This window comes from Balaenoptera acutorostrata, chromosome 1 (assembly GCF_949987535.1).
Source record: "Balaenoptera acutorostrata chromosome 1, mBalAcu1.1, whole genome shotgun sequence".
In the NCBI taxonomy this organism is placed as follows: domain Eukaryota; kingdom Metazoa; phylum Chordata; class Mammalia; order Artiodactyla; family Balaenopteridae; genus Balaenoptera; species Balaenoptera acutorostrata.
The window spans coordinates 127727041-127752045 of record NC_080064.1 but is presented as its reverse complement, the minus strand read 5'-3'; the positions used below and the strand labels follow the sequence as shown (position 1 = coordinate 127752045).

Here is a 25005-nt window from a genome sequence, read left to right as displayed (position 1 = left end):
GGGCCGGGAGCCGGCGGCCGAGCTCCCCCGCGCGGCGCGCTCTGCGGCCGGAAGGCGCTCGGTGGGCCGCGCTGCCTGGGCGTGCGGGTGCGCCAGCCGGCGGGGAAGGCGCCGCCGAGCGCCGCGTGGACCCCGGGAGCCCGCGGCAGCGCGCGTGCCGCCGGCGGCGCGGTCAGCCCGGGGCCCCGCCTGCGCGGCCCGGGCGGCGGGCGGCGGCGCCCAGGGACGCCGGGGGCCCGCTCGCGCCCGCCGTCGCCTCCGCCGCTCGGTTACCTCGATCCTCCCGTCTCTGGCGCTTCCCACTTCCCTCACTCCTTAATCTGGATGGGAAGTTGGGGAAAATGGACAGGGTCGTGCTGGCGTGGGTTGCTCTCTTCTGGCTAACAGGTAAGAGGCGTTTTCTACCGAGACGGATAACTTTATATGTATTCCGGTACTGGTTCTGTTCTAACCCTAGCCCACCGCGCCGCACCCCCAGTTACCCCCCATTGTGCTTAAAGCTGCTTAGCAGGCTGGTGGTAAGTGGGGGGAGGGGTGTGTGTGTGTGTGTTAGAATGATGGGGGAGGCGGAGAGAAACCCGGTATCAAGTGAGCTGGATCGAGATGCAGGTGTTTTGACTCATTCGAGATAAGAGATTGTTCTTTCCAGTGTGCATTTCTCCTTCCATACAACGGTTCTTCCTTGGTCTTATCTTGAGTTTGTAATGCTGTGAGTCCTGGGAAAAGCCTGGTTGGGAAAAAAAATGAAAGCTCGGAGGAAACTGATTAATTAAGAGAACTGGTTTTCTGGGGGTTGGAAGTAAAAGAGTGTCTTCTTAATTCCTTCTCTAGAGAAGCCGGGAGCCCCAGGGGCATTCTTCAGTGGCTCCCAGGTGTGCAGGGGAGCGGGGATGAGGAAGGACATGGGGATGGAGGCTTGATTGGTTGTGGAGTTGAGGGCCCCACTCGCATTTGGTACCATTTGGGGAGTGGTCCCACAGAAGAGAAGAGCCTTCCTCCCCCCATAAACAGGTGGGAACACCCTCTAATAAAGATAATTTGCAGAGATATTCAGAAGGTAGGGCCTTGCCTTAGCATTAAAGTCACTTCCTCTAGCTGAGACCTCCGTGTTTCCCCCTCCCTTTTGGTGAACTTTCTCCCCACCCTCCTGGGGTCTGGAAAGGCTCTAGTTCCTAACACGTGTTCCCCCATGATGATCTGTGAGGTTGAGAGATAGGTGGCCAGGCTGAATGGGCAGCCCTGAGAGATTCACAGAGCAGCCCTGCCTTGGGTGGAGGTGGAGGGGTTAGGAAGGCTTGGGTGGTCTGGACTGGGTCTGAGGCAACAATTCAAAGCAAGGTGGAACCAAGTGATGGAGGAGAGGAACAGGGGAGCAGAAAAGTGGTGAAGACAAGATGGGGTAGTGAAGGGCAGGAGAGAAAATGGAAAATAGCACCAAGAACAAAGTTGTGTCCCTTCTGGGAGCATTGAAGACTGGGAAAAATCAAGTCAGTAGGAAAAGAGGAACAAGATAAAAATATCTAAGGCAAGTGATTGAAAGAGGGTAAAATACATTTAAGAAGAAAGACAAAACCACTATGTCCCTTAGCTTCAGAATAAGAATATAGATTGCCTCAGTTTTTTTTTCCCATTCCTATTGAAGGGTCCCTAACACTGGCTCTTGCCCCCTGCGGGGTTTAGGTTTGGGGAGGGGTCCCTCAGCAGAGTTAGCCTCTTCTCTTGGCTGCTCTGAGTTCATCCCTCCCACATTATTCAAATATGAATCATCTCTAATTTCAGGGATTGCCTGATCCATGCCTCCCCACTCCCCTGGCCTCCCAGTGCCTTCTACTTCCACCCTCACTGATTCTGAATGTCCTTAATTTGCCTCTACTTCTCAATTATCATATTTGAGGGGAACTTTGGCCTTGAACCTCTATCACCGCCTCCCTGAAGTCAGCTAGGCATCTGGGGAGGGGTCCCCAAGTCAGAGGTGCTCTTCCAGACACCCTGGGGTATACCGAAAAAAAGCTCTCTAGGGATTTGCAGGGCATGGGGCAGAAGGGGAACATAGAGCCCTTGCTAGATGGCTGACAGCTTTTCATGAGATGGTCCCTGGGACCATCTAATTCAGTCCTCTCAGTTTATACAAATGGAGGTCCAGAGAGGCAATGTGCACACAGCAAGTTTGTGTTGGAGTGGGCACTAGACCCAGTCCTCCCAAACCCCGGGCCAGTCCTGTTTGCACTCTCCTGAGCTCCCTCTCTGAGCTTTGTGGGGTGTGTGTGTGTGGGGGGGGTTGTTTTTGTCTTGAGGGGAGGTGCTGCTTCATCTGGTCTGTGCCTTCTCCCATCTGCACCTGGAGAGGTTGCTCCTGCCTGGAAGCAGGCAACAGGTTAGTTATCAGGGCCATCCCAGCTGTCAGAGGGCTGGGACTTCCAGGCTCTGCAAGTAAGCCTGGCTCCAGAGGTCCCACTGATCACCCACTGGCATCCCCTGGTCCCAGTTCCACCCCCCCCCCCCCCCCCCCCCCCGCATCCCACCGTGGACAAGCCTCAGCCTCAGCAAAGTGAAGCAGCTAACAATGGCGGCTGGGGAGAGGGAGGGAGGGAAGAGAGAGGAACAGTCAAGGATGAGATGGATTCAGACTCATCGTTCACAGAGCAACCAGGAGACAAAAGGTAAGACATTTTAGTCCAGCCCAATCAATGAATTCTCTCTTGAGGGGGTGGTGGAAGGGGAGGGAGAAAGGAAAGGACAGATTAAAAATGAGTCAGAGAGCCAGGAAAAAAACCACATTCCTTCTCCCTCTCCCTCCCTTTCTCTGTCTTCTCTCTTTTTCTCTTCCTCTCCTCCCCTTCCTCCCCCCCACCCCCCCTAGTTTCTCTCTTTTCATGCAGGCTGAGCAATTTCTAATCAACACTTCAGGCTTTTTTCCTCAGACTCTAGCAGCTCCTTCCTCGTCTTTCATTACAAAAATTCTGTATTTTTTTCTGCTGTATATTTAGCCTCATGATTTCTCATTGTCATTGTGATGCTGCTTCCTGTAATAAATTGTTTTGTTGTTGTTGTCCTTGTCGTTTTGCACAAAACAAAATGCTTACCAGCTGCTATTTTAGCAACAGGTGCCATCTAGCAATACGACTTGAGGAGGGTTCACTCTGTCTTTGTTCTTGAATATGGATGGCGTTTCAGCCCCTCCTGGCAGCAGAGGCTGCAAGAAAGGCCAGAGCTGTGGCGACACTCTGGGAGCAGGCAATTCGTTTTCCTGGAGACTCTTTTGGGTCTCTCTGTGACAAAGAGTGCTTGTTCTATTAGCATTTCTTTTGGTACCCTTTTGGTTGTATTCATTCATTTATTCATCCTTTCTCCAAGTCTGTATTAAATTCCTGTGGTTTCTAAGTATTATGATAGGTGCTGAGAATAAAGAGAGGAAAGACATAGTCCTTGCCCTCAAAGAGTTGTCAGTCTAGTCAGTGACTCAAATGAGTTTTCAGGTAATTTTGATATGGAGGTAAGAGGTCCTATGATAAGAGCCATGAGAGCCGCACAGGTGCTACGAGAGCACGGATGAGGCATACATGCCTGAAACCTGGGGTGGGAGCGGAGCAGCTCGGAAAGAAACTCCCAGAAGAGATGATGGCTGAGTTAATACATTTATTCATGCACAGTCAGCTGCTGAGTTACTGTCACATCCAGGCATGGTGCTGGGGTTAATAAGACAGCCCTGCCTTCAAGGAGCTTACAGTTTGATGGTGGAGACTCCAGTGATGGAACTGTGATCACCCAGTTATGGAGTACCCTGTACAAAGGCCATGATAGAGATCTGCACTAACTGTTGTGGGTGCCTCAAGGTGGCTTCTAACCCAGCCTGCAGCAGGCAGGGAGGAATCCAGACACAGTGGCTGGTTTGGTTTGCATTCAGGTAGATGCCTGGTGACCATGAGAGGATGGGCTTGGGTATGGAGGGTTAAAGTGTTAATTAGCCCTGGAGAAGCAAGAGTTGCTTTTAGAGATTCCTGACACCTTAATTTCCATTATTGCCTTTCCGATCCTGTATACTTTTCAAATTTTCTCCCTCCTCTGTTCTACTTTCCTCCATGGAAGAGACCTTTTTCATACCGGAGCATCTTCTTTCAGCATCTTGTCACAGCCCTCTCCATGTCCCACCATGCTCAGCCTGGGTGTTTCTCTCTGGACTAGGAGAGGGGTGTTGTTTCAGTATCCCCATTACTCTTTAGATTTTAGACTCATGATTCTGCTGAATGTCTAGTTTATACAGATTTGGGTATTAGTTCTAGTAGTCCTAGTGCAACACTATGCTAGTACCATGCTGTGGTCTTAGTTCAAGTACCTAGTGCTTAGTACAGCGTTAGTAGTATTAGTACCAGGACTTGGTTAGTGGAAAGAACCCTGACCTGGGATTTGAGGATTGGATTCCAGTCCCATCTTCTTCACAAATTAACTGTATATCCATGGCATCTGGGTCTTATGATCAGTTTTTTTCTTTTTGGCATGTAATTTTATTTTATTTTTTCATTGAGATATAATTGACATGTAACATTACATTAGTTTCAGGTGTACAACATGAGTCCATGTTTGTATATATTATGAAATGATCACAACAATAAGTCTAGTTAACATCCATCACCATATATAGTTACAAATTTTTTTCTTGTGATAACTTTCAACATTTATTCTGTTAGCCACTTTCAAATATTCAACACAGTATTATTAAGTATAGTCATCATGCTGTGCATTATATCCTCAGGACTTATTTATTTTATAACTGGAAGCTTGACCCTCTTCACCCACCCACCACCTCTGGCAACCACCAATCTGTTCTCTGTATCTATGAGCTCGGTTTTTTGTTTTTGTTTTTAAAGTTTACATGTATAAGTGAGATCATACAGTATTTGTCTTTCTGACTTATTTCACTTAACATAATGACCTCAAGGTCCATCCATGTTGTCGCAAATGGCAAGATTTTATTCTTTTTTATGGCTGAATAATATTCCATTGTGTGTACATGTATATAAATATAAATTATATATTTATATATATATATACACACACATATAAAAAAGATACATGGCATCTTCTTTATCCATTCATGAAGCGACGGAAGCAATGGCATCTTCTTTATCCATTCATGAAGCGACGGAAACAACTTAGGTTGTTTCCACATCTTGGCTATTGTAAATAAAGCTTCAGCGAACATGGGGTTGCATATGTTATAATCTTTTGAATGAGGTCACGTCTTAGGTGACTTTCAGCTCTAAGATTCTATGGTTCTGAACTTTTCTCCATTTAATTTTGATGAGTTGGAAATCAAACTTACAAAGCAATAGATCCTTAGTGAGGAGCCATGGAGGGAGCCCCATTTGTCTTCAGCCTTTCCCTGACCACTAATGATTAGAATGAAAAATGGCAGCTGGGAAGGGAGAGCTCTTGTTAGCATTTTCAGAGGAACAAGTGGAGTAGCACTGAGTGCTTGGTGGACAGGATAGGGTCCACTCTGAACAATTAAATGTAGTCATACTGGGGACTGTTGAAGCAAGGCAAGTGCTTTGGGCCAGATGAGATGAATCCTACTCTAGCCAACATGGCCCTAGAATGTCCCTTCTAGTCTCAACTTTTTGTTCCAGGACACACTCACCTCTTCACCCCTTCCAACTATTTTAGCTCTTATATCAACTTACCACCAATCAGGAATATAAAGAAAGGTATGATCTGATTGTTGCTCTTGCTTATTTAGATACTATAATGATTTTCTGTGTGTTAAATGGCTTTCATGGACATTATCCCTTTGATCCTTCTAAGTAAGTAAGGCTGATATTACCTACCTATACATAAAAGGGAGTAAATGACTTGCCTAAGTCTATGGTATCTTATTGATTATAATAAGAAATAGCGTCACTGACTTACAAATGACTTGGTTGTTTCAAATGCCTGAATCCAAGTGAAACATTATTTTCTGGTTAAGGTGGGTAAAACTGGAACTCCTGATTTAAGGGAACATACATGGTGTCTATTATGGGGCATTGGGTAGTAAGGCTCAGAGTTCATAGAACTCAGGGAAATATTACAGGGAGAAGTGATAAAGAATAGCATTTAGTATTTCTAATTAAATCCTAAGATCTACAGGAAAAGAGTGAATGAGGAGTGCTCTGGTGAGGCACAGGAGAGCAGTGGATGTGACCCTGTGACAGCAGAGACTGCTGGCATGTCAGAGCCCCTCTGGGACTAGGGGCTGGTACTATGCACCCAGGAGCTACACAGGATGTGACTGTGGCATATGTAGGCTTAAAATCTTGGTCTTCAAGACAGCTTTTGGCTTCCTGAAAATGAAAGAAGGCATTTTGGATAACTAGAGTTCTTTATGGGCCAAGAAACAAGGAAGAACTCAGAAGAACATGCTGCTTCCCTGTTCTCCTACAGCAGCTAGAGCCCTGCAGGAAGTGGTTCTCTAAAATAGTAGTAGAACCTTCACATTCAACTGGGATCCTGCATCGTCACTCCTCCTTTGCCCTTGGCTCATCAGGGGCTGTTGGGGGAGAGGGATGAGGCTCAAACTGACCTGGATTTGAATACTAACTTAATAGTTTACCTTATTTTCTTTAGTTTTAAAGTGGGGAAGCTAACTTACCTTATAGGGTTGTTGTGATAATTAAAATGAAATTATGTACAACTCCTAGCACAATATTTGGCCAATAGTAAGCTCTCAATACTTATTATGAACCCAAAATAGGAATATTAGTCAGCATTTTGATGCAGCAACAAGCAGCCCCAAATTTCAACAGCTCACAACACCAAACATTTAGTCGCTCATGTTATATGAGAGCTGCAGTCAGTTGCAGGTCAACTGTAGCCAATTGGTGGACTTGGCTCAGTTCCAAATGTCTTCTTATTCTAAGGCCCAGGATGAAGGAACAGCCACTATCTAGGCATGCTGTTCTCATGGTGGAGGACTCAAGGTGGGTAGGGGGAGGGCACAGAGCCAAACCACACAAATGCCTTTTAAGCTTCTGCTTGGACAAGTCTTATGGCACATGTACTCACATTCCATTGGCCAAAGCATGTCACATGGCCAAGCCTCTAGTCATTGGAGTAGTAAGTGTACTCTACCTACAGGGAAAATCTAAGAGTGAGGAGGGAAAACTAAAACAATCTAAGAGTGAGGAGGGAAAACTAACTGGGAACAAATAATACAATCTATCAACTGAGTTAAATCATTCAACAAATGTGCTGAGTACCTACTACATAGCAGACTTTTTAAAAGCCTGAAGGAGAGAGCTTGTTATTAATGGCAGAGACAGATGACTAAACAGGAACTTCTCGGGCAAGGTGATGTGATTCTCTAGGGTAATATGACTGTAATAAGAGCAAGAAGAAGCTTCTACAGGAAGTGATAGCTGAGGAATTCCGGAAAGATAAGTAGGAGTTACTAGAGAAAGAGTGGGACGGAGGGAAAGGAAATTTACAGAGGAAACAGCATATGCAAAAGCCAACAATCAAAATAGGATATGATGTTTCTCAAAAAGTACAAATATTTTAGTATGGCTGGAGAATTTAGTGGTACAGGAGGAATGGAAGAGAGTGGCCCCATCTGAAATGAGCCCTTGTACTTCTGAATGCCTAGAGGGAGTCTTTAAAAGGGTGAGAGTAAAGGAGTGCTGTGATCAGATGTGCATTTTAGAAATATCATTTGCATCTCAGTGTGAAGGGTAGATTAGACATAGGCAGACTTGCAGCAAAAACCAGCTAGAAGACCCTTGCAGAAAGAGAGGCAAGATATGAGATCCTGAAATCTTGTGGTGCAGTGGAGATGAGAGAAGTGGACAGAGTGACCAGACACGGAGGAAGTAGTCCATAGTCCTGGGTTGGTTGGATGTGGAGGCTGAAAGACAGGAGTATCAAAGATGCCTCCAGGTACCTGGCTTGGGTTTGCTGGGGATGCCATTTGTGGACATGAACTAATATAGGAGGAGAAACGTGTAAGGGAGGGAGAGACAGGTTCAGTTTTTTTCATTAGATTAGTTAGAGTATAGCCTAAGATGCTATAACAAAAAGACCCTAAAATATAGTAACTCATACAAAAGTCTTTTTTTTCTCTCTCCTGTAACAGTAGAGATCAGTGGGACTGAGTCTACCATTCCCAACATGTCGCTCCCAGGACTGCTCCAGTGATAGTTACTCTTCAGCAAGTAGAAACAAGGAAAGCAGAGGGTCAGGGCAAGTAGTTTGTTTTTAGAGAGGTGACATGGAAATTACACACATCACTTCTCCTCACATACCTATGTCCTGAATCTAGTCCCATGGCCACAATTAGCTGCAAGGGAGGCTAGGAAATGTAGTATGTAGCTGGCTTGGCTGGCCAGATTAACACCTGGGAAGTTCTGTTACTAAAAGAAGGGGGCAGTTAGCATCTCCATCTATAGAATGATGAGTTTGGGGTGCTTGTATAACATCCAGATGGAGAATGAAGTTATATATTTGGGTCTGGAGCTTGGGTGAGAGATCTAAACTGGAAATACAGGTAACAAGTTGATAAAAGTGGAGAAGAGCTTTCATACAGGAGCTTTCTCTGTCCAAATGGCTGATCCATCCTAGAAGTCTGACCCACCTGAATGAATCAGGACAGCTTCCAAAGTACCTTGGCCCTGCAGGGTAGAGACTGACCTCTCTTAGTACTGCTTTAGTCGCATTGGAACAGCATGTGGGCCAGCTAGACATTACCCACGAGCTCATTTCAGATCTCTGGAAGACGAGGCAATCAGACAGAAAGGAGATATGCTTCTTGCTTTCATCTGCGCAGTGGTGGCAGAGAATGGGAAAGCATGGCTCCATGGGACACACAGAACATACGCTTAATGAATGGCAAGCTCTGTGTGCACAAGCACTAGAGTTATTGGCAGCAAATAATAACTAGGCCATGAGCAATGCCCACCTGGACGAGGGCAGCACCAGTGTTTACTTTAGCCCCATGGAAAGGGGGGACATACTGATGCCTTTTAGGACTCTTGGGGAGAAAACATGCAAGAATGCTGTCATATTTTTTACAATCTCAAAATAGTACATCTGGTCACCCTAACCCTAAAATGGATCAAGCCATTAGGTACTATGGTAACAAACAAGAGAAACTGATTCTGTCCAATTTAAGCAGGAAAGAAATTTATTGAAAGGAAATTGATTAACTTACAGGACTAATAGGCAAGCTGGAGAACTAGGCTTAGAAAATAGGCAAACAGCAAGGAAATGTCTACTCTTCTTGGTAAAGGCTTTTTAATTTTATTATTTAACCCAACTATATCAAGAAGATGAATGGTTTCTACTTCTGGGGGAAAAAGGTTCAAGCTGTGTTTTGTCTTTAAAAATTGAGCCTGTGGGTCATCATTTCCCAAAATGCTTTGCTTCCCACGCTGACATTGCTACTAAGGGATGGACACGCCATGGACCAAACCTAGTGGAGATGCTCGGACACTCATTATTCATCTCTTACACTTAGAAAACCTGCCCATTAATTGTTCCTAAAACAATGTCCTAGGAAATTGGGACAGTATGTTAAAAATGTGAGGACAAAAAGATGAATTTCTTCAAGATCTAGCTTAAAGGTGGGAAAAGGAAGATGTGTATTGTCATACTGAATGAAGAAAAAACTTAGGAGTCTGAAAGCCAAGATATGCTGGTGAATGGGCAATTCTGAGGTCAAATCCCACTTCTGGGAGTTCAAGAGTTAAGGGATGGGTGAGCTTGATACAAAATTTCTAAAGATGCCTGTCTATGGTGATGATAATTTTCCATGATCTTTAGCAGCAATCTTTGTTTCTCTAAAATGGGGCTGTGCTTATAGATCTGCCTCTCAAAGATGCTGGCAGGAATAGCTTACAACTATTGTGGGGAAAAGGAACTTGCTTTGAAAAAAATGAAAGTACTAAAATAAGAACAGCATTTCTGTAGATACTGCTTTTGTTATCCTTGCAAGAACACAATTTGTCATGTATAGAATCCTTTTCTTTACATGAGAATTGAGGCAGGAACTTATTTTGCCACATGCAGTGAGGCATTGTGTGCACTTGGAGCTGATCCTCCCTGGCCTGGTGACTTGGTACCCCTGGTGACTAGCTGAGATGGGAGCTGACGCTCTGAGCTGTCACTCATCACTCTACTTTTAGGCAGCTTTCCTAGTTATTGACCAGAATCCATTCTCTGCACTGAGGACCACCTGCTAAGTAAGGCCCTTCAGATTCACTTGTTCATTTGTTCATTCCACATAATAGAGCTTGCTGTATACTGAAGATACAGAATCAACCAATCCTGGTCCTTGCCCTCAGGGACCTTAGAGTTAGAAACCAAGTTTATATTGAATTTCTCAAGCTCGAGATTGGTCTTTTAAATCTATGTTCCCAGAATGTAACATTGTATTTTAAAACATGTTTTTGAATGAATTTGAATTAGATAGTCAAGGGCAGTTTTCCTGAGGATCAGGGGCACAATAAAAACAGAAGGAATGGTCTGGTGGTCTAAGAATGATGACTCCCTCCTCTGCAAATGTAGAAAACCACCTGTAATCTTCAATCTTCAATATGTCTTCTGGTGCTTCTTTCAGTCAGGAATCCTAATTTTTACAGATGTGTTCTATATAGTATGATATAGGACATACTTCACTTACTTCACACTTTCCAGTTTTTCGGGATACTTGCTTTATTTTGTGGGATGAAACATGGATTCTTTCCATACGTCTGTAAATGTTCTTATAAGAGCTTAAAAACACAAGTCCCTTATGGTGTCACCCCTGCCTGGACTCCGAGTCCCAGCCTCCCCACTGTGCCAGCACGTGCTTGTTCATGTGTGTGCATGACACACACTCAGTGCTTCTCTCTGTCTGCCTCCCAGAAGCTCCTCAGTTACATGCCCTGATGTTTCCCCAGGATGGGAGAATAACATATTTATAGTCAAAGAATGGAAAACATCTTAGTATGCCTGGAAGGTGCATGGGCCCAAATCATGGAGAAGACCTTACATGCCATGTCAAGGCATTTGGGTTTTATCCTAAAAGGAATGGGAAATCATTGGAGGCCTTATAGCCTGACATGATTGGATCTGTCTTTTAAAAAAAAGAATATTCTAGATAGAAAAAATGTAGAGAGTACATTGGGCTGGAAGTAGGGAGACCACTGAAGAGGCTATTATGAAACCAAAAATGTAATGAGGACTTGTGTAAAGTGATAGTAAGAGCTTTGGGGCCAGTCAGCCTGGGTTCAAATCTGTCACTTGCTAACCCTGAGGTGTTTGGCAAGATACATACAGTTTCTGAGGATCAGTTTCTTCATCTGTAAATTGGGTGTAATGATAATACCTACTTTATAGGATTTTTGGAGAGAATTTATTAAGATACTCCATGAATGGCACTTAATACAATTTCTAACATACAGTAAGTGTTTCATAATCACTTCCTGATAGAAGGAATAGAAACTTGATTTATTCGCACTAGGAGTGACCATGGGAATAGAGAAGGGTCAAATTTGAGAGAGATTTAGAATTAGTGGCCACTGAATACGGTTAGAGCCAAAGAGGAGATGATCAAAGCTATGAGTTCTATCTGGGATGATAGGACAGTGAGTATACTGGCAAAAGAGCTAGGGAGACAAGAAAGACTGGTTTATAAGCAAGAGTTGAGGTGGGAAAAGAGAAGATGATGAACGAAGTTTAGATATGTTTAATTTGAAGTATCTGTTAAACGTGCAGATGAGGTTTCATGAAGTTGAGGGTCTGAGACATAACTCGTAGTTGGAACCACAGGAGAATAAGATTTCTTAGATCAAATGCACAGGTGAACATTACAAAGAGGCTGAAAACTTTTAATTTATTTACCTGGCATTCAAAGGTATTCTTATTAGCCTGTATAGACTCCAGCATAGGAAGTACTAGGTTTTTGGCATCTGACAGGTGGTAACATAGAAAAACAAAAAAAATCTATAAGAGGTGGGACCCAAGTTCAGGACACTAACCTAGCCCCAGGGAAGATCTATTGGGAATTGGAGTCAGAGGGAGGGTGTTCCCAGGCCAAATCTCAGTGTCCATGGGGAACTGTCAGTCTTGGTCCTCATCCAAATTAGCTACTATCTCTGAAGGGCCTGATCTGGGGTAGGAGGGGGGGTCCCATGAGAGGTATTTTTTGAAGTTGTGTGGATAGCAAGATTACAGTTTCAGATATGGATCAGTCATGTGTGAGGATATAGGAAACAAAACCTAATCCTCAGGAGAAGGGCTTATATCAGGGCCCAGGCAAGCAGACTGGAACTCAGGGCAAGGCTTTGGTACCCGTGGATTGCAAATCAGGTGGAAACACAGTCTCACATAAACACAGGCTGAGGGAAAGACATGTGGCTCAGTGGGTGTAGGAGCCCCTGCCCTCGCCCAGAACCCAGGGTTAGGGCCAGAAGAGCAATTCTAGACCTTACCCTCCAGTGGGAATGGGGTTCCTAATAGGTTTGGCCTGGGCAGGCTTGGGACCTGGGTGGCATTCATCCTACATTTTGATGCTTCTAGAGCTAACGCAGGGATTGGCATCTTCAGCTTTCTCTCTAACTCTTCACTTTTATGGTCCTCAAAGATCCAATAAACTGACATTTCCTCGAAATTCCTAGATCTGTCCTCTCCAGCTATCCAGATCTATCCTTAGCTTAGATTCCCAAGGTTTCCATTATACCGGCATATGTATACATCTCTGTGCATGTGTACACACACTCAGGGTACCCTCTGTTTCCAGCTTCCAGGAGCAGCAACAACTACATTTATTGAGTGCTTACTGTATACCAGTGTTATCCTAAGTGCTTAGGATAAAATCTTATTTAACCCTCAGACAGCTCCATAAGATAGTTACTATTATTCTGGTTTTACCAGTAAGGAAACTGAAACTCCTAAGACTTGAGTAATTTGCCTTATGTCATGCAGCTAGGAAGTGGTAGGGCTTGGATTCTAAATTAGGACTCACTCTAAAATCCATGCCTTTAATTATCATGCTGTAAAAAGGCAGATGTTTCTGAAAATGTATTCTTTATTCTTTGGAACATGAACTTATGTGTGTGTCATAGAAGCTGTGAATTGACTAACCTCTATTAATAATTAAGGGAGTGCACAATTTTAAAAAATAATAATTAAGGGAGTTGAATGGCTTGGTCAAGTAGCTAATCCATTAACAGAGAACAGAGCTGAGGAGGAGGTTATTCTTAGTAATCATCTAATGAAGAAAACCCCATACTTGACTCTCTCAAAAAATCCAAAAACAACCCTCCCCCCCAACACTTTTGTGCTGCACCTGCCTCCTTTGCTGGTTTCATTTATCTTGGAATACCTAGGAAATGTGATTTCCCAAGCAGAGCCTGGATAGGTAGCAGAGAAGAAAGGTGGTTGGTCAACTACCAAGCATTGTGCTGGGAACAACGCCTGTGATTGGTTATCCAGTCTCAACCACTGCTAACTGAAGACACTTCAACACTCTGTCCCATTTTGTTACCTGGAAAACTGGAGTGTGAATAAGGTTTTGAAGAAGAATTACAAGTTTAAAAATTAATGCAATAGAATTTAAGGAGAAACTATTTTAAAAAAAGCCTTTTCCTCATCCAGGTGTGTGAGTTGGAAAGAATGGAATCAGCCACACCAACATTTGGGGGTGGTGAAGGGAAGCAGTGGAGCCTGGGAACTAGGGTTCTTTTCTGAGCTGGGGTTCTTTTCTAGGAATTATTTGCCCCTCAATGGGGCTGATCTACATAATTTGGCTGTAATCAAACCTATTAGTGGTGGGTGTTCATCGAGATTCAGGAGCCTCAGAATGGGAGGCGAGGCAAAAGGCAGGAAAGGTGAGGTAGGATTTGCATTTGAGATCTCCCCTCTACTGGTCATGGTCAAGGTTCTCTGTTATAGAGTTCACTCTCCGCAGGCGCCCAGAGAGAGAGAGAAGGTTTGTTAACAACTCTGTTGAGTAAGGAATATGAGGCTCATTTTACAGGTGAGTATTGCTTAAGAGGCTTCATTAAGGTCTCGCCATTAGTACATGGCCAGATGAGATTCAAAGCCCTATCTTTTGATGCCAATGCTCTCTTACTATACTATGCTGTTTATGAGTCATTTAACCAGTTTTCTCTGCAAAGTCCTAGAAATTCCCATGTTAATAGTCATTCATTTGCTCACCCATTCCTTCATTTATTCCATAGTAGCTATCGAGCACTTAGGTTCGAAACACTAAATCTCAAATACTCTGTTGCATTCTCTTCCCAATTCCATAGAATGCAGAAACCTTTTCTTCCTAACAGGAATTAGACCCTAGTTTTCACAGTGCTTTCATGGAAGAGAGGCACTGGTCCGGAAATCAGAAGTAGGTACAAATATGGTATCTTGCCCTTGTTAAGAGAGCTTCTATAAAGACAGGTTCATGAATAAGTGCATGTTTGAGCTGTGAGAGTGAGTTTGCTTTGTGGGATGTCATTGGGACCATGGGCAATAATGAATAACAGTAGGCTTCCCCTGGAAACTAGCCCTTTCTTGTATGTCTCAAGTCCACCTGCAATTCTAGGGTGAAACTCTTTGCCTCAAGCTACCTGAAGCTGGTTGGGCAGGCTCCTGGATTCAACTCTGAACCTCTCTATCTTGTCTTTCTATTCATATTCCTTTTTTCTGCCTCTCATCATGATTCTACTTCTGCTTCTAACCTCAGAGCAAGCTAGAAATTCTTTAACTCTCCCATTCACCTGAAGAAGTTATGTTCTCTTTGCCTGGAATTTCTAGATCTTACCATTGAGTTCATAGAAACCCTTTGCCTCTCAAACACTCCCCTGGGCTTTCATTCACTGAAATTTCCCTCTCTTTCTTGGACATCAAGCCTCAAACTGATCTTTTTAAACACTTAAACTTCTCATCTGCTTTCTCGTCTCCCCCCACCCTTTTTTGGATTACCCTTCAAAGCTTTTGAACTTAGTCCACTGTTTTTGATCCAAAATTCTCCATTCCTCTCAAAGCCTTCTTTTCCCCTTAATCTCTGTCTCGTTTGCTTGGTCACCAGCTGGAAGGGAAGTCATTCCTCCTGAAGTCATATGTCCTGGCTTCCCTGTCCTCATTTATCAAATAGCTGTTGAGAATCTATGGGTTTCACCCAGGACAGCAAGATAAGACACAATTCCTTACCTGACCCGACAAGTCTGATGGAGGCATGAAAATAAGTGCAAAATTATTACAAAATTATTATAGTAAATGTCTAGAGGAGAATGCTGGGGATACTGATGGCACAAAGGAGGAAGTGACAAATGGATTGACTGGTCACAGAAAGCTTGACAAGAAGCCTTTGAATTGGTTTTGAAAGATGGAAAAGAGCTTCTCAGGAAGAGAAGTGAGGAAAAAGCATTCCATAAACAAGAAACATCACATGCCAAGATCTAGAGGTGTGATATACCATGTCCCACTTGGGGGAACCGTTAGTTTGGTATCATCGGAGGTTGGTGCTCAAATGGAGGTGCTGCAAGACGTGAGGCTGAGGAGAAATAGATGATGGGGCACCTTAAATGCCTTGCCAAGAACTTTGGGTTTTATCCTGAAGGCCATGGAGGGTGAGTGAAGGATTTTAAGAAGGAGAGCCGTAACAGTCAGATTTAGAAAGATAACCTGAACTTATAGCAAGGAGAATGGACTGCATGTGGGCAACTGCCAGCAGGGAGACCAGACAAGAGATTATTGCAAAATTATAAGCAAGAAATGAGGAGAGCATACACACAAGCAATGGTAGTGGGGTTAAAGAAGGGGAAGGAAATATTAAAGATGTTAAGAGGTCAAGTTGACATGACTTTGTGACCAACTGGACATTGGGAGTGAAGGCAGGTTTCTGGACAAGGCAACCAGGTAGATATTGATGCTATTTATTGTGATGGAGAAAACAAGGGGAGGGACAGGTTAGGGAGGTAAGGTGGAAAGGCACACCTATGATATGTGAGGTGAGGTCCAGGATACCGATACCATTTGGACATCTTCATTCTATTTTGCAGCCATAGCTGGAGGCCTTCAGGTCACAGTGCCTGACAAGAAGAAGGTGGCCATGCTCTTCCAGCCCACTGTGCTTCGCTGCCACTTCTCCACGTCTTCACATCAGCCTGCAGTCGTGCAGTGGAAATTCAAGTCCTACTGCCAGGATCGCATGGGGGAATCCTTGGGCATGTCCTCTCCCCGGGCCCAATCTCTCAGCAAAAGAAACCTGGAATGGGACCCCTACTTGGATTGTTTAGACAGTAGGAGGACTGTTCGAGTGGTAGCTTCCAAACAGGGCTCAACCGTGACCCTGGGAGATTTCTACAGGGGCAGAGAGATCACAATTGTTCATGGTAATAATGTCTCTGTTTTTAATCTAGGGAAGATTGGTTCCATCCTTCCCAGATACAAGAGGATGTCAGCCTTGCACCCTTTCAATCCCTCAAGACTTTGATTTTATGGGGGACGGGAGTATCAAGAAACCTAGCAAATTGCTTTAATGGGATGGCGTGGAGAGGAAGGATGGAGGGTTGTAATATCAAGAGAAGACAGAGATGAGCTTTGGAAATAGTCTTTCATGAGCCTGACCTCCAGTCTGAGGAATTTATTATCAGAACTGAATTGAAATGGGTTCTAGTGAAAGCTTTCTCAGTCAAATACCTCACACCTTGACACCAGCCTTTACTGCCCTTTCCTTAACTCAGAAAGCAGACTTCCCTAAGAAGTTCCTCTGCTGGGAGAAGGGATGTATGTGTACAAGTTGCAGAGCCAGGTAGATGCCATGGCCCAAGCCTCAGGTAGTTTTACATCAGTTCCACCCTTTTTCCTGCTCCCTAAAGCTTTGGGCAAGGAAAAGTTCCAAGTTTTGAAGAACTCCTGTGAACCCAGCTCATTTCCAGGAGTCCAGGTTAATTCTGGAATTTACTTGGCTTTCAAGGGCCTCTGCAGGCGTGGTTGAAAGCAGTCTTCTATTCCAGAAACCAGACTGGAACTAGACCAGTTTCTGGGGGTGCTCTAATTCTCTCCGCTTAGGGATGCTAGCTTTTATTATTGTTTCATTGTTTGTTTTAAATAAAGCAAACATCTCCTCAAACACCATCCGGGTAAAGAAATAGAACACTACAGACACCCAGAAGGGCTGCCCCCCCCCCTCCATTGTTTAGTGTTTTCCTTCAGAGGACAGAGTTTAGGACCGGGTCCTTCTCTCTGTGATAACAGATGCAGATCTTCAAATTGGAAAACTCATGTGGGGAGACAGCGGACTCTATTACTGTATCATCACCACCCCTGATGACCTGGAGGGCAAGAACGAGGACTCGGTGGAACTGCTGGTGTTGGGTAAGTGACAACCCTCAGTAACATTTTCATCTTAGACTGCTTGCACTGTTCCCTCTTCTCGCTTCTCCTCCCTGCGTGCATCAGCAGGTTGCACACACAGGCTTTACCTTTGGTGCACAGACAAACCAGTTTTAGAATATGTTCTTTATGAGCAGTAGTTGTTATTTATTATATTTTGTTTCTTGGTGTCTATGGCCCACTTTTTAGCATTTTCCTGAATGTTTCTTCTGCTTTCTTAGTTTTTTCCCCTCCTTTCCACTTGCACCTTTAACCCCAATTTCTCTCTCCTCTTATTCTTTACATATGCTAATGATTGAGGAAAATGCCAGAGGCCTTTGAAGCAGGGTAGAGACAGCTGAGAGATAAGAATTCGCTGGTGTGCTAGGATCTCCTGAGACAAAGGAATCTTTTCCCATTAAATTATCTCCACTTAAGACAATCCTAAGGAAAGAAGGCTGTAAACTTTTAATAATAAAAGGTGCTCAGTGAAAAGAGCTATGGGGGAGACGTAATAGTGTTTAATTGGAAGGCAAATTTCTTGACACCTAAAAGTGTCCAAGTTATTCGCAAAGCAAATATATTCTAATCCTTATTAATATTAATTTCTTCATAAATGAAAACTCATTACTTTTGGCTACTTTTCTCTTTTGTGGATTGGAGGAATATCAGCGGGAGATGACCTCCTTGTATGAAACTGAAAATTGAGCACATATTTCGTGCTCTATAAAGGTTGGCTGGACAAGAAAATTAGAGTAAAACATACAGAAATTAAGAAAAGAAACAACATTAATTGTAGGAGAAAAGGTAAATCCTTGAAGCCATTTTACATTTTTTTGTAGCTTCCAAGAAACCAGGTCTTAACAATTTGGGGGAATATTTAAGATTCTTTCTTTTAGAGGCAAATGAGGTTGAAGGTTAATTTTTACCCTCTGTGGGAAACTCAGTGCCCCAGGAGAAAATGGAATTTGCTTACGATTTTTAGTTTTACTCTATCATGACTTTGGCAAATCAACTGTACTGCTTGCCTTAATTTTATAGTTTACAAAATGGATTAAGGTAATAATTATTTATTAATGATTAACCCTTTAATTAATAATAATAAGCCCTTTTTACACAGTTAAATTAATTTCAAATACATGTTTCTTGAGTCCAGTATATGAAGCTTAACTGCTGTGATTTGTAAAAGAATGGGAAATATGACATATATTCAAAAGGAAATAAAAATGTAAAAGGTTTATATTGACATTGTAAAAGACTACAGGGCAATCAGATATGGGATCTGCTGTGACTCTGTAGGAAATAAAAAGATAAATTTCTGCCTAATGACACAACTCTAATGGCTAAGTTTGAAGGAACAAGTGGCTCATTGAGCCTGCAATTAGCTAATTGTGAACACAGTTATTTGGCCAGTGCAACCATTTGCAGCAAAGTAATTGCCTGTGCAGGAAAAGGAGGCCAGGTAAAAGCCACTTTAAATAATTTGGTCCCAGTTCTGCAAATGTGGGGAAATAAATAGAGTGAAAGCCTTGTCATCTGAGGATGTGCTGAAGTGTATGAAGGGCATCGCTCTGGATCGAAACATACGAAGCAACTTGGGCAAAGATGCTGTCCTCAGGACCACAAGGTGGGTGAAAGGAAGACTCAGATGAAAATGGTCAACAATGATGGAAGAAACGATAAGAACAGAAATCAGTGTTACCCTAAAAAGAACCATAAAGGGAAAGTGGGGATGCTGCAAATCAGCTCATCACAGTAGAAGCAGCGTATCTGTGAGATGAACAGATACATACTAGGGTTCTTGGGGAGGAGTAACACGTAATTCTGCTATATTCCACACTAATTAGAAATATATTATTCTAAATAATTAGAAATGTTCAAAACATGGTAAATTTGCCATGTAAACTTTTTAGGGCAATGCTAGTTTTGTTAGTTAATTAAAGGGGTTAGTTTGAAATCTATGAGAATTTTCTGGGTGCAGGAAGTACTGTATTTACTTCCAAGTGCAACATTCTGAGTCTTCTTGGTCTTGACGCCCCTTTATGGAATTTTTCAAAGTACTGTCACAGTTTAAAAAATGCTAATTATTTGGTGGTTATATCCTGCAGGCCCATTTGTTAGGTATTCTTTTTATGTGAGACTGGGAGAGCAACCTGATTTCTGAAATCATCCTCAAGGAGATTAAGACCTCAGTGGGAAGATAACTGAGTCCACAGTTTGCTAATTACAACCTCCATAAGCCACTGAACTTAATATGAGGAATGGTAGGAGGAATTGGGAGGATTTGGTCTAGTGAAAGAGGACTTGGGAAAGGGAGCATGGGAAGTGTCTCCAGATATCTGAAGTGAAATTGTATAGAAGAGAGATGGGAAACCTACTCTGTCTGTGTGGCTAGGTAAAACTAGAACCAGGAGTGGAAGTTACAAAGGGAGCGAGTCCATCTCAGGATAAAGACAGAACTGTTAACAATCAGAGAGACATCTAAAGATACAATCAGTGTTCTTAGGAGTAGTAATTTCTATATCCTTATGAAGGTGGAAGATTTTTTATGAGTTATTATATCAGGCATTTACGTATAGGAAAAGGTGTTCAACTCAGTTATTTTTGAGTTTTATTTCAATTTGAAAATTCTTGGTTTAAAAAGTAGATGAATGTGAGTGATATGACTACCTTGATAAATGAGAAAATGACCTCCCGGTAATTCAGTCCTCATGACAGAGATAAAAGGGTTACAGGTTGGTTACAAGAACATACAGGATGGTGCTCACTCACAAGGAAGCCAGCAGGAATAAACTGTGGTCTTCTGCAGTAGGTCAGGGTTAAAAAAGGACTAATTCCACAAGAATGAGAATAACCTATTGATGGAGGCTTGAAGGAGCTGAAACTTGAGCTCTTCTTCAAGGATGATCACGACATGGGGAGTAGAAAACTGGTTGGAATTTCAAATGACCAATTAGTAAGGAAAGATAGTTAAAGGGATAAATCAGAGGCAAAGTTAAGAAGAATTTTGTTTTCTCATTATACTCACAAAGGTAAAGATGAAAAAGTTGATGGAGCAAGATTATGAAGTGTCTTATATGTCAGACTAAGACGTTTGCACGTCATCTGAAGACTTTGGGCAACCAGTAAAGAAACCATAACAGAGGAATGAAATTAGATCTCAGGATCAAAACAATAATTAGCAGCAGAGTGGACAAATGCATTAGAGAGGAGTGCTAGAACAGAGGGATGGGTTATGGGGCTGGTGCAGCAGCACGGGTGAAAGGGTATGAGATTCTGAAGCAGAGTAATGAACTGAGAACAAACAACACAGAAACATTTCTAAGATGGCAGTGATGGATCTTGGTGACTAATGCATTAAAAAAAATGAGAGAGAGGGATGAGTCAAAAGGACACCATGGTTTCTAGATAGCTGGGTAGCCAACTGTTCCGTCAACCGAGAGAGAGGCCACAGTTTGGAAAGCAGGTTGGAGAGGCAGGAGAATGAGTTTGGTTAAAAAAAAAAAAAATGGTACAAATGAACTTATTTACAAAACAGAAATAGAGTCACAGATGTAGAAAACATGTGGAATATGAGAGGCCTGTGGGACACCAAGGTGGAGATGTCTTGCTGACAATTAGAAATATAGGTCTGGAACTCAGTGGAGAAATTAGGATTAGAGATAATAGATTTGAGAGTCATGAATGATACTCACAACCATGAAAGACTAGATGAGTCACCCAAGAAGATTATAGAAAATGAAAAGGGTCAAGGACAGAACCATATCAGTCTTATATTCTAGTTTGAGTTCATGTGACTGGCCACACGGGTACCGCGTGTGTATTTGTCTTGATTTCCCCTACGACATCGGACGCTTCTCAATAGCACTGGAACATGAGCTCTTCAGAGGCAAGAACCAGTTCTCATTCATCTTTCTATCTGTAATGCTTAGCAGAGTGTCTAGAATAAAGAAGCTTGAATGAATGTTTTTTTTTAAATGATAAATGGGCAGAATCTGTAACTAATATTTACTTTGTGCCTCTTAAATGTTAGTCAGTGCTGAGTATATATTTGTTGACTTATGAAGTATTTATATAATAAATGTCTACAGTCTCAAGTGATATATAACATGGTTTAATCTCATCAGTCATGATTCTTTATCTGGGTATTTGAATTTTTACGAGTGACAGAACCATCCGGGACTATGGTTGAAAGCAACAGAAGTAGACTTTGGCTAACCTAAGCAGGAAAGGAATTCATTGGAAGGATATCAAAATTGAAAGAAAGGCTGGAAAATCAGTCTCCAAAAAGGATAATATATTAGGGTAACACTTACGAGCTTCTGTAAAAACAACCCCCAAATCTCAGTGACTTGCCACCATAGAAGTTCATTACGTCATCTTGTCATGGTCAGATGTGGGTTAGGAGGCTTTTACCTGGGGAGCTCCCTTCCAAGTATGGTGTAGGGTCTAGGCTTCTCCATTGTTTTAGTTTGCTGTATTGGAGAACTTTGCTCCCGGCTGCACAGAAAGAAAAAGTAAGGAAGGTCATTCATGGGGGACTTTTTAGGGGTCAGGTCTGTCAGTGACATGGGTTACTTCTCCTGTTATTTTGTTTGTGTCCAGGAAGAAAGTAAAAATGTTTTGATGAACACAGCACCATTCCTGCCCCCGCCAGAGATGCTCCAGGGTCTATGTAGCAAGAATTAATAGACAATGTATTTAGGGCTCCATGGACATTAAAAAAATCAACTCATCTCTTTTTTTCTGATCTTGCATTTTCTCACTCAAGAATCAGTCTCAGGAGAGAGAGTCCAGCTGGTCCAGTTGGGTAGGTGTCCACTGCTTAGCATTAGGAGATTAGAGTCTCTTGGTGGCTAGTCCATCAAGATATGGAGAAGAATTAATTCCCCAAAGTAAATTGGGGCACTGTTACAGAAAAAAGGGAGAATGGATGTGAGATGCCCCAAAAAGCAATAAATATCCACCAAAGTGATGCCATTACTACATCTACTACTAACATTAATGTACACTGATAATAATTTGACTTCACAAAATTTTTCTATTATAACCTTGTAATGTAGGAGAGCAGGCATTATTTCCCGTGTTTTCCAAATGAAGAAATTAATGTTCAGGTTTTGTAATTATTATCCCCTTCAAAAAAAGTGTCTTTGATCAAACCCAAGTGTTTTGATTCCCAGCCTCATCTCTTTCCACGATACCACGCGACCTGTCTATATTAAGAAGCTATAGAATGCTCCCCTGCATAAGTCATGTTTTTAAAAATGTTGCTGCTTTAGGCCATAGGTAATGATTTTTACTTGTCCCAGATTTGCTTTAGTATCTCATTTCATTTCTCAGTGAAACCTATAACCAATGCCTATAACCATTGACCTAGGCCCTCACTTCAAAGACATAGCTGTTTTTGTCCAGACTGCATACCTCCCCACTGAGCATGACCCACCTTCTTTTCCCCATACATCTGAACCATGTACAAATCGCTTCAGATGCTTCTTTCAGAGGTTTCAGAAATATCCAAAGATGTGATTCAGAGAAATGGGAGGATAACCGCTGATTCCACACTAAATGCAAACACTATACTGAACACTCTTTAGTCTCTTTTTGATGATTCAGAAGGTAGAGTCATTCTGAAGCTGGAAATGCACGTGGTGTTTAGGGTGCTTTGAGATGACGGTGACAGGTACCTTAGAAATATTTAGACAGATGTTTGGGATCGTAGGGCCATACCAGAAGACAGTCACAGAAGGTGGAAGTGTCCAGAAATCTGCCACCCTGAGATTAGACATTGGTCTAGGATCAGTGGCGGGAACAGTCTGTTTATAACCTGGAACCATGCCACTGTTTGGATAGGAATAAAGTTCCCTCGGTCAGCTCCAGCTGGCAGGAAAAGGACTTCACCATTCAGGAAGGCTCAAGTAGGGAAGTTGTTGTTTTAAAATCTAAAAGCAGCTCGCCTTGTTCTTACTTCTTTCTATGCACAATATAAGGGCCTGACCCCTTCTTTCTGATGTGTCATGTGGTAGCTTGTTTTTTAAGGGCCAAGTAGATAAAGGAGGGAAAGGGCCCCAGTGGAAATATGGCTGGATGAACACTTGTGCCTCTGGACCGAGAAAAGAATAACAGGACATGAGCCAAGAGTGTTCAGAATTAAAGCTAAGAAAGACTTACCTAATGGTAAATAACAATTTTTGGAAATTATGGTTGGTTGAAGGAGATTATAGAGACTCCCTCTCTGATGAGCTTTCAACATGGAACAGGTTCTCTTGTCCAAAATACTAGGATAAACAAGATGGCTTTAGCATCCTTTCTATAATTTTGACTTTATCTAAAATATCCACAGATTGCAGAATTAATTCTCTGTATAGGGTGATGCCCCAAATACTGCTGTCCTGTTTTGTTTTAATATTGTTTCTGTTTTACAAAAATGATATGTTTATTATAAAAATTTCAAACAAAACGGAAGAAGAAGAAAATCTCTCTTCAAACTCTCACCATCAGAGCTAACTATTATGTTCTTCAGAACTCTTCTAATTGCAAGGGATAGGTTCTCAAACTGGCTTAGGGGACCTTTTTGGCTCAGGTAACCAATAAGTCCAAGGGTATTCCTGGCTTCAAGCATGGCTGAGTCCCAGTGTTCAGATTATGTTTTAAAGAATCTCTATCTCCTCTGTGTTAGCTGCATTCTTGGGCAGGCTGTCTCCAAACCTGGCCCCTAGCAGGTCTTTAACACCTTTGCTCTCAGGAGGATAAACTGCCTCTCTCCACAGTGTCAGCAAACATCCTGTTGTTGGGGAGTGGCATGTAGGGTACCACCAGCCCCAAATGAACCATATGAATTGAAGGCAAAAGGGTAAAGGACTAGCTTCCTAAAGAGAAGTTGGACATTTGTTTCCAAATGAAGAAGAAAAGAACGCCAGGCAGGCAAAAACACACACTGTTCATATTTTGTGGAATTCATCAATTTCTGCTTCTTTTTAGGCCAAATGCCATGCTATTTCAGGAGGCCAGAAATAGGCTTGCTCCCAGCAGGTCCTTGTGAGTAGGCGCTAAGTTGGGATTGATTATTCCCTGTGAAGAATAATGCCACAGAATGTGAAGGTAATGCCACAGAATTACCTTTGTTTTCCTGTCGTGCTTCTAGTTTTCCTTCCATTTCCTCCTGTGACTTATCCAGAAGTAAACATATATTACCCAGACAAGAGGTGGAGAAACAGGCAGGCATTAATTTTTTAAAAAAAAAAGTCACATTATTCACAATACTGTGCCTGAAAGTGTTATTCTGGTCTAAAATCCACCTTTCTGCCCATTAGTATTAAAAAGCCATTAAGAACATAATAAGAAATCAGGGAATTCTTGGGAGGGGACATCTCGGAATTTGTGATGGGCTTTAGGGATCTTTGATGGAAGTCTGTTTCTGTGGCTGTGCAGAGATTCTCAGGCACTCACCCCCGTGCCAGTGCTGCCTCAATTTGAATCCTGTCCTACCTCCACCCCCAGGTGGAGTCCTGGCTGTTTAGAAAGGCTACTTGTTGCCAAGACTGCCCCTCCCCCTTCTCTTCCTCTTTACCAGCCCCAGCCTGTGCTGCTAACCAGGAGATCTGCCGATTAAAAGGGCTTCAGCTCAGAGAGTTCCCATGGCAACAGCTTCCTCCTCGGAGGTCTTTGTTGCCTGCTCAA

At 42.8% G+C, this 25005-nt stretch overlaps 1 protein-coding gene across 2 annotated transcripts in view; it reads left to right on the top strand.

Moving 5' to 3' along the window:
• The first annotated feature begins 235 nt into the window (after positions 1–235).
• The window catches only part of ILDR2 (immunoglobulin like domain containing receptor 2), a 61020-nt gene continuing 36250 nt past the window's right edge, over positions 236–25005 (top strand). For both annotated transcript variants that reach the window (XM_057535323.1, XM_057535317.1), the window contains exons 1-3: positions 236–387; positions 16014–16346; positions 17212–17331. In XM_057535323.1, the coding sequence (XP_057391306.1) occupies positions 342–387; positions 16014–16346; positions 17212–17331 (499 nt within the window). In that variant the 5' untranslated portion in view covers positions 236–341. The remainder of the gene's footprint in view (positions 388–16013; positions 16347–17211; positions 17332–25005) is intronic.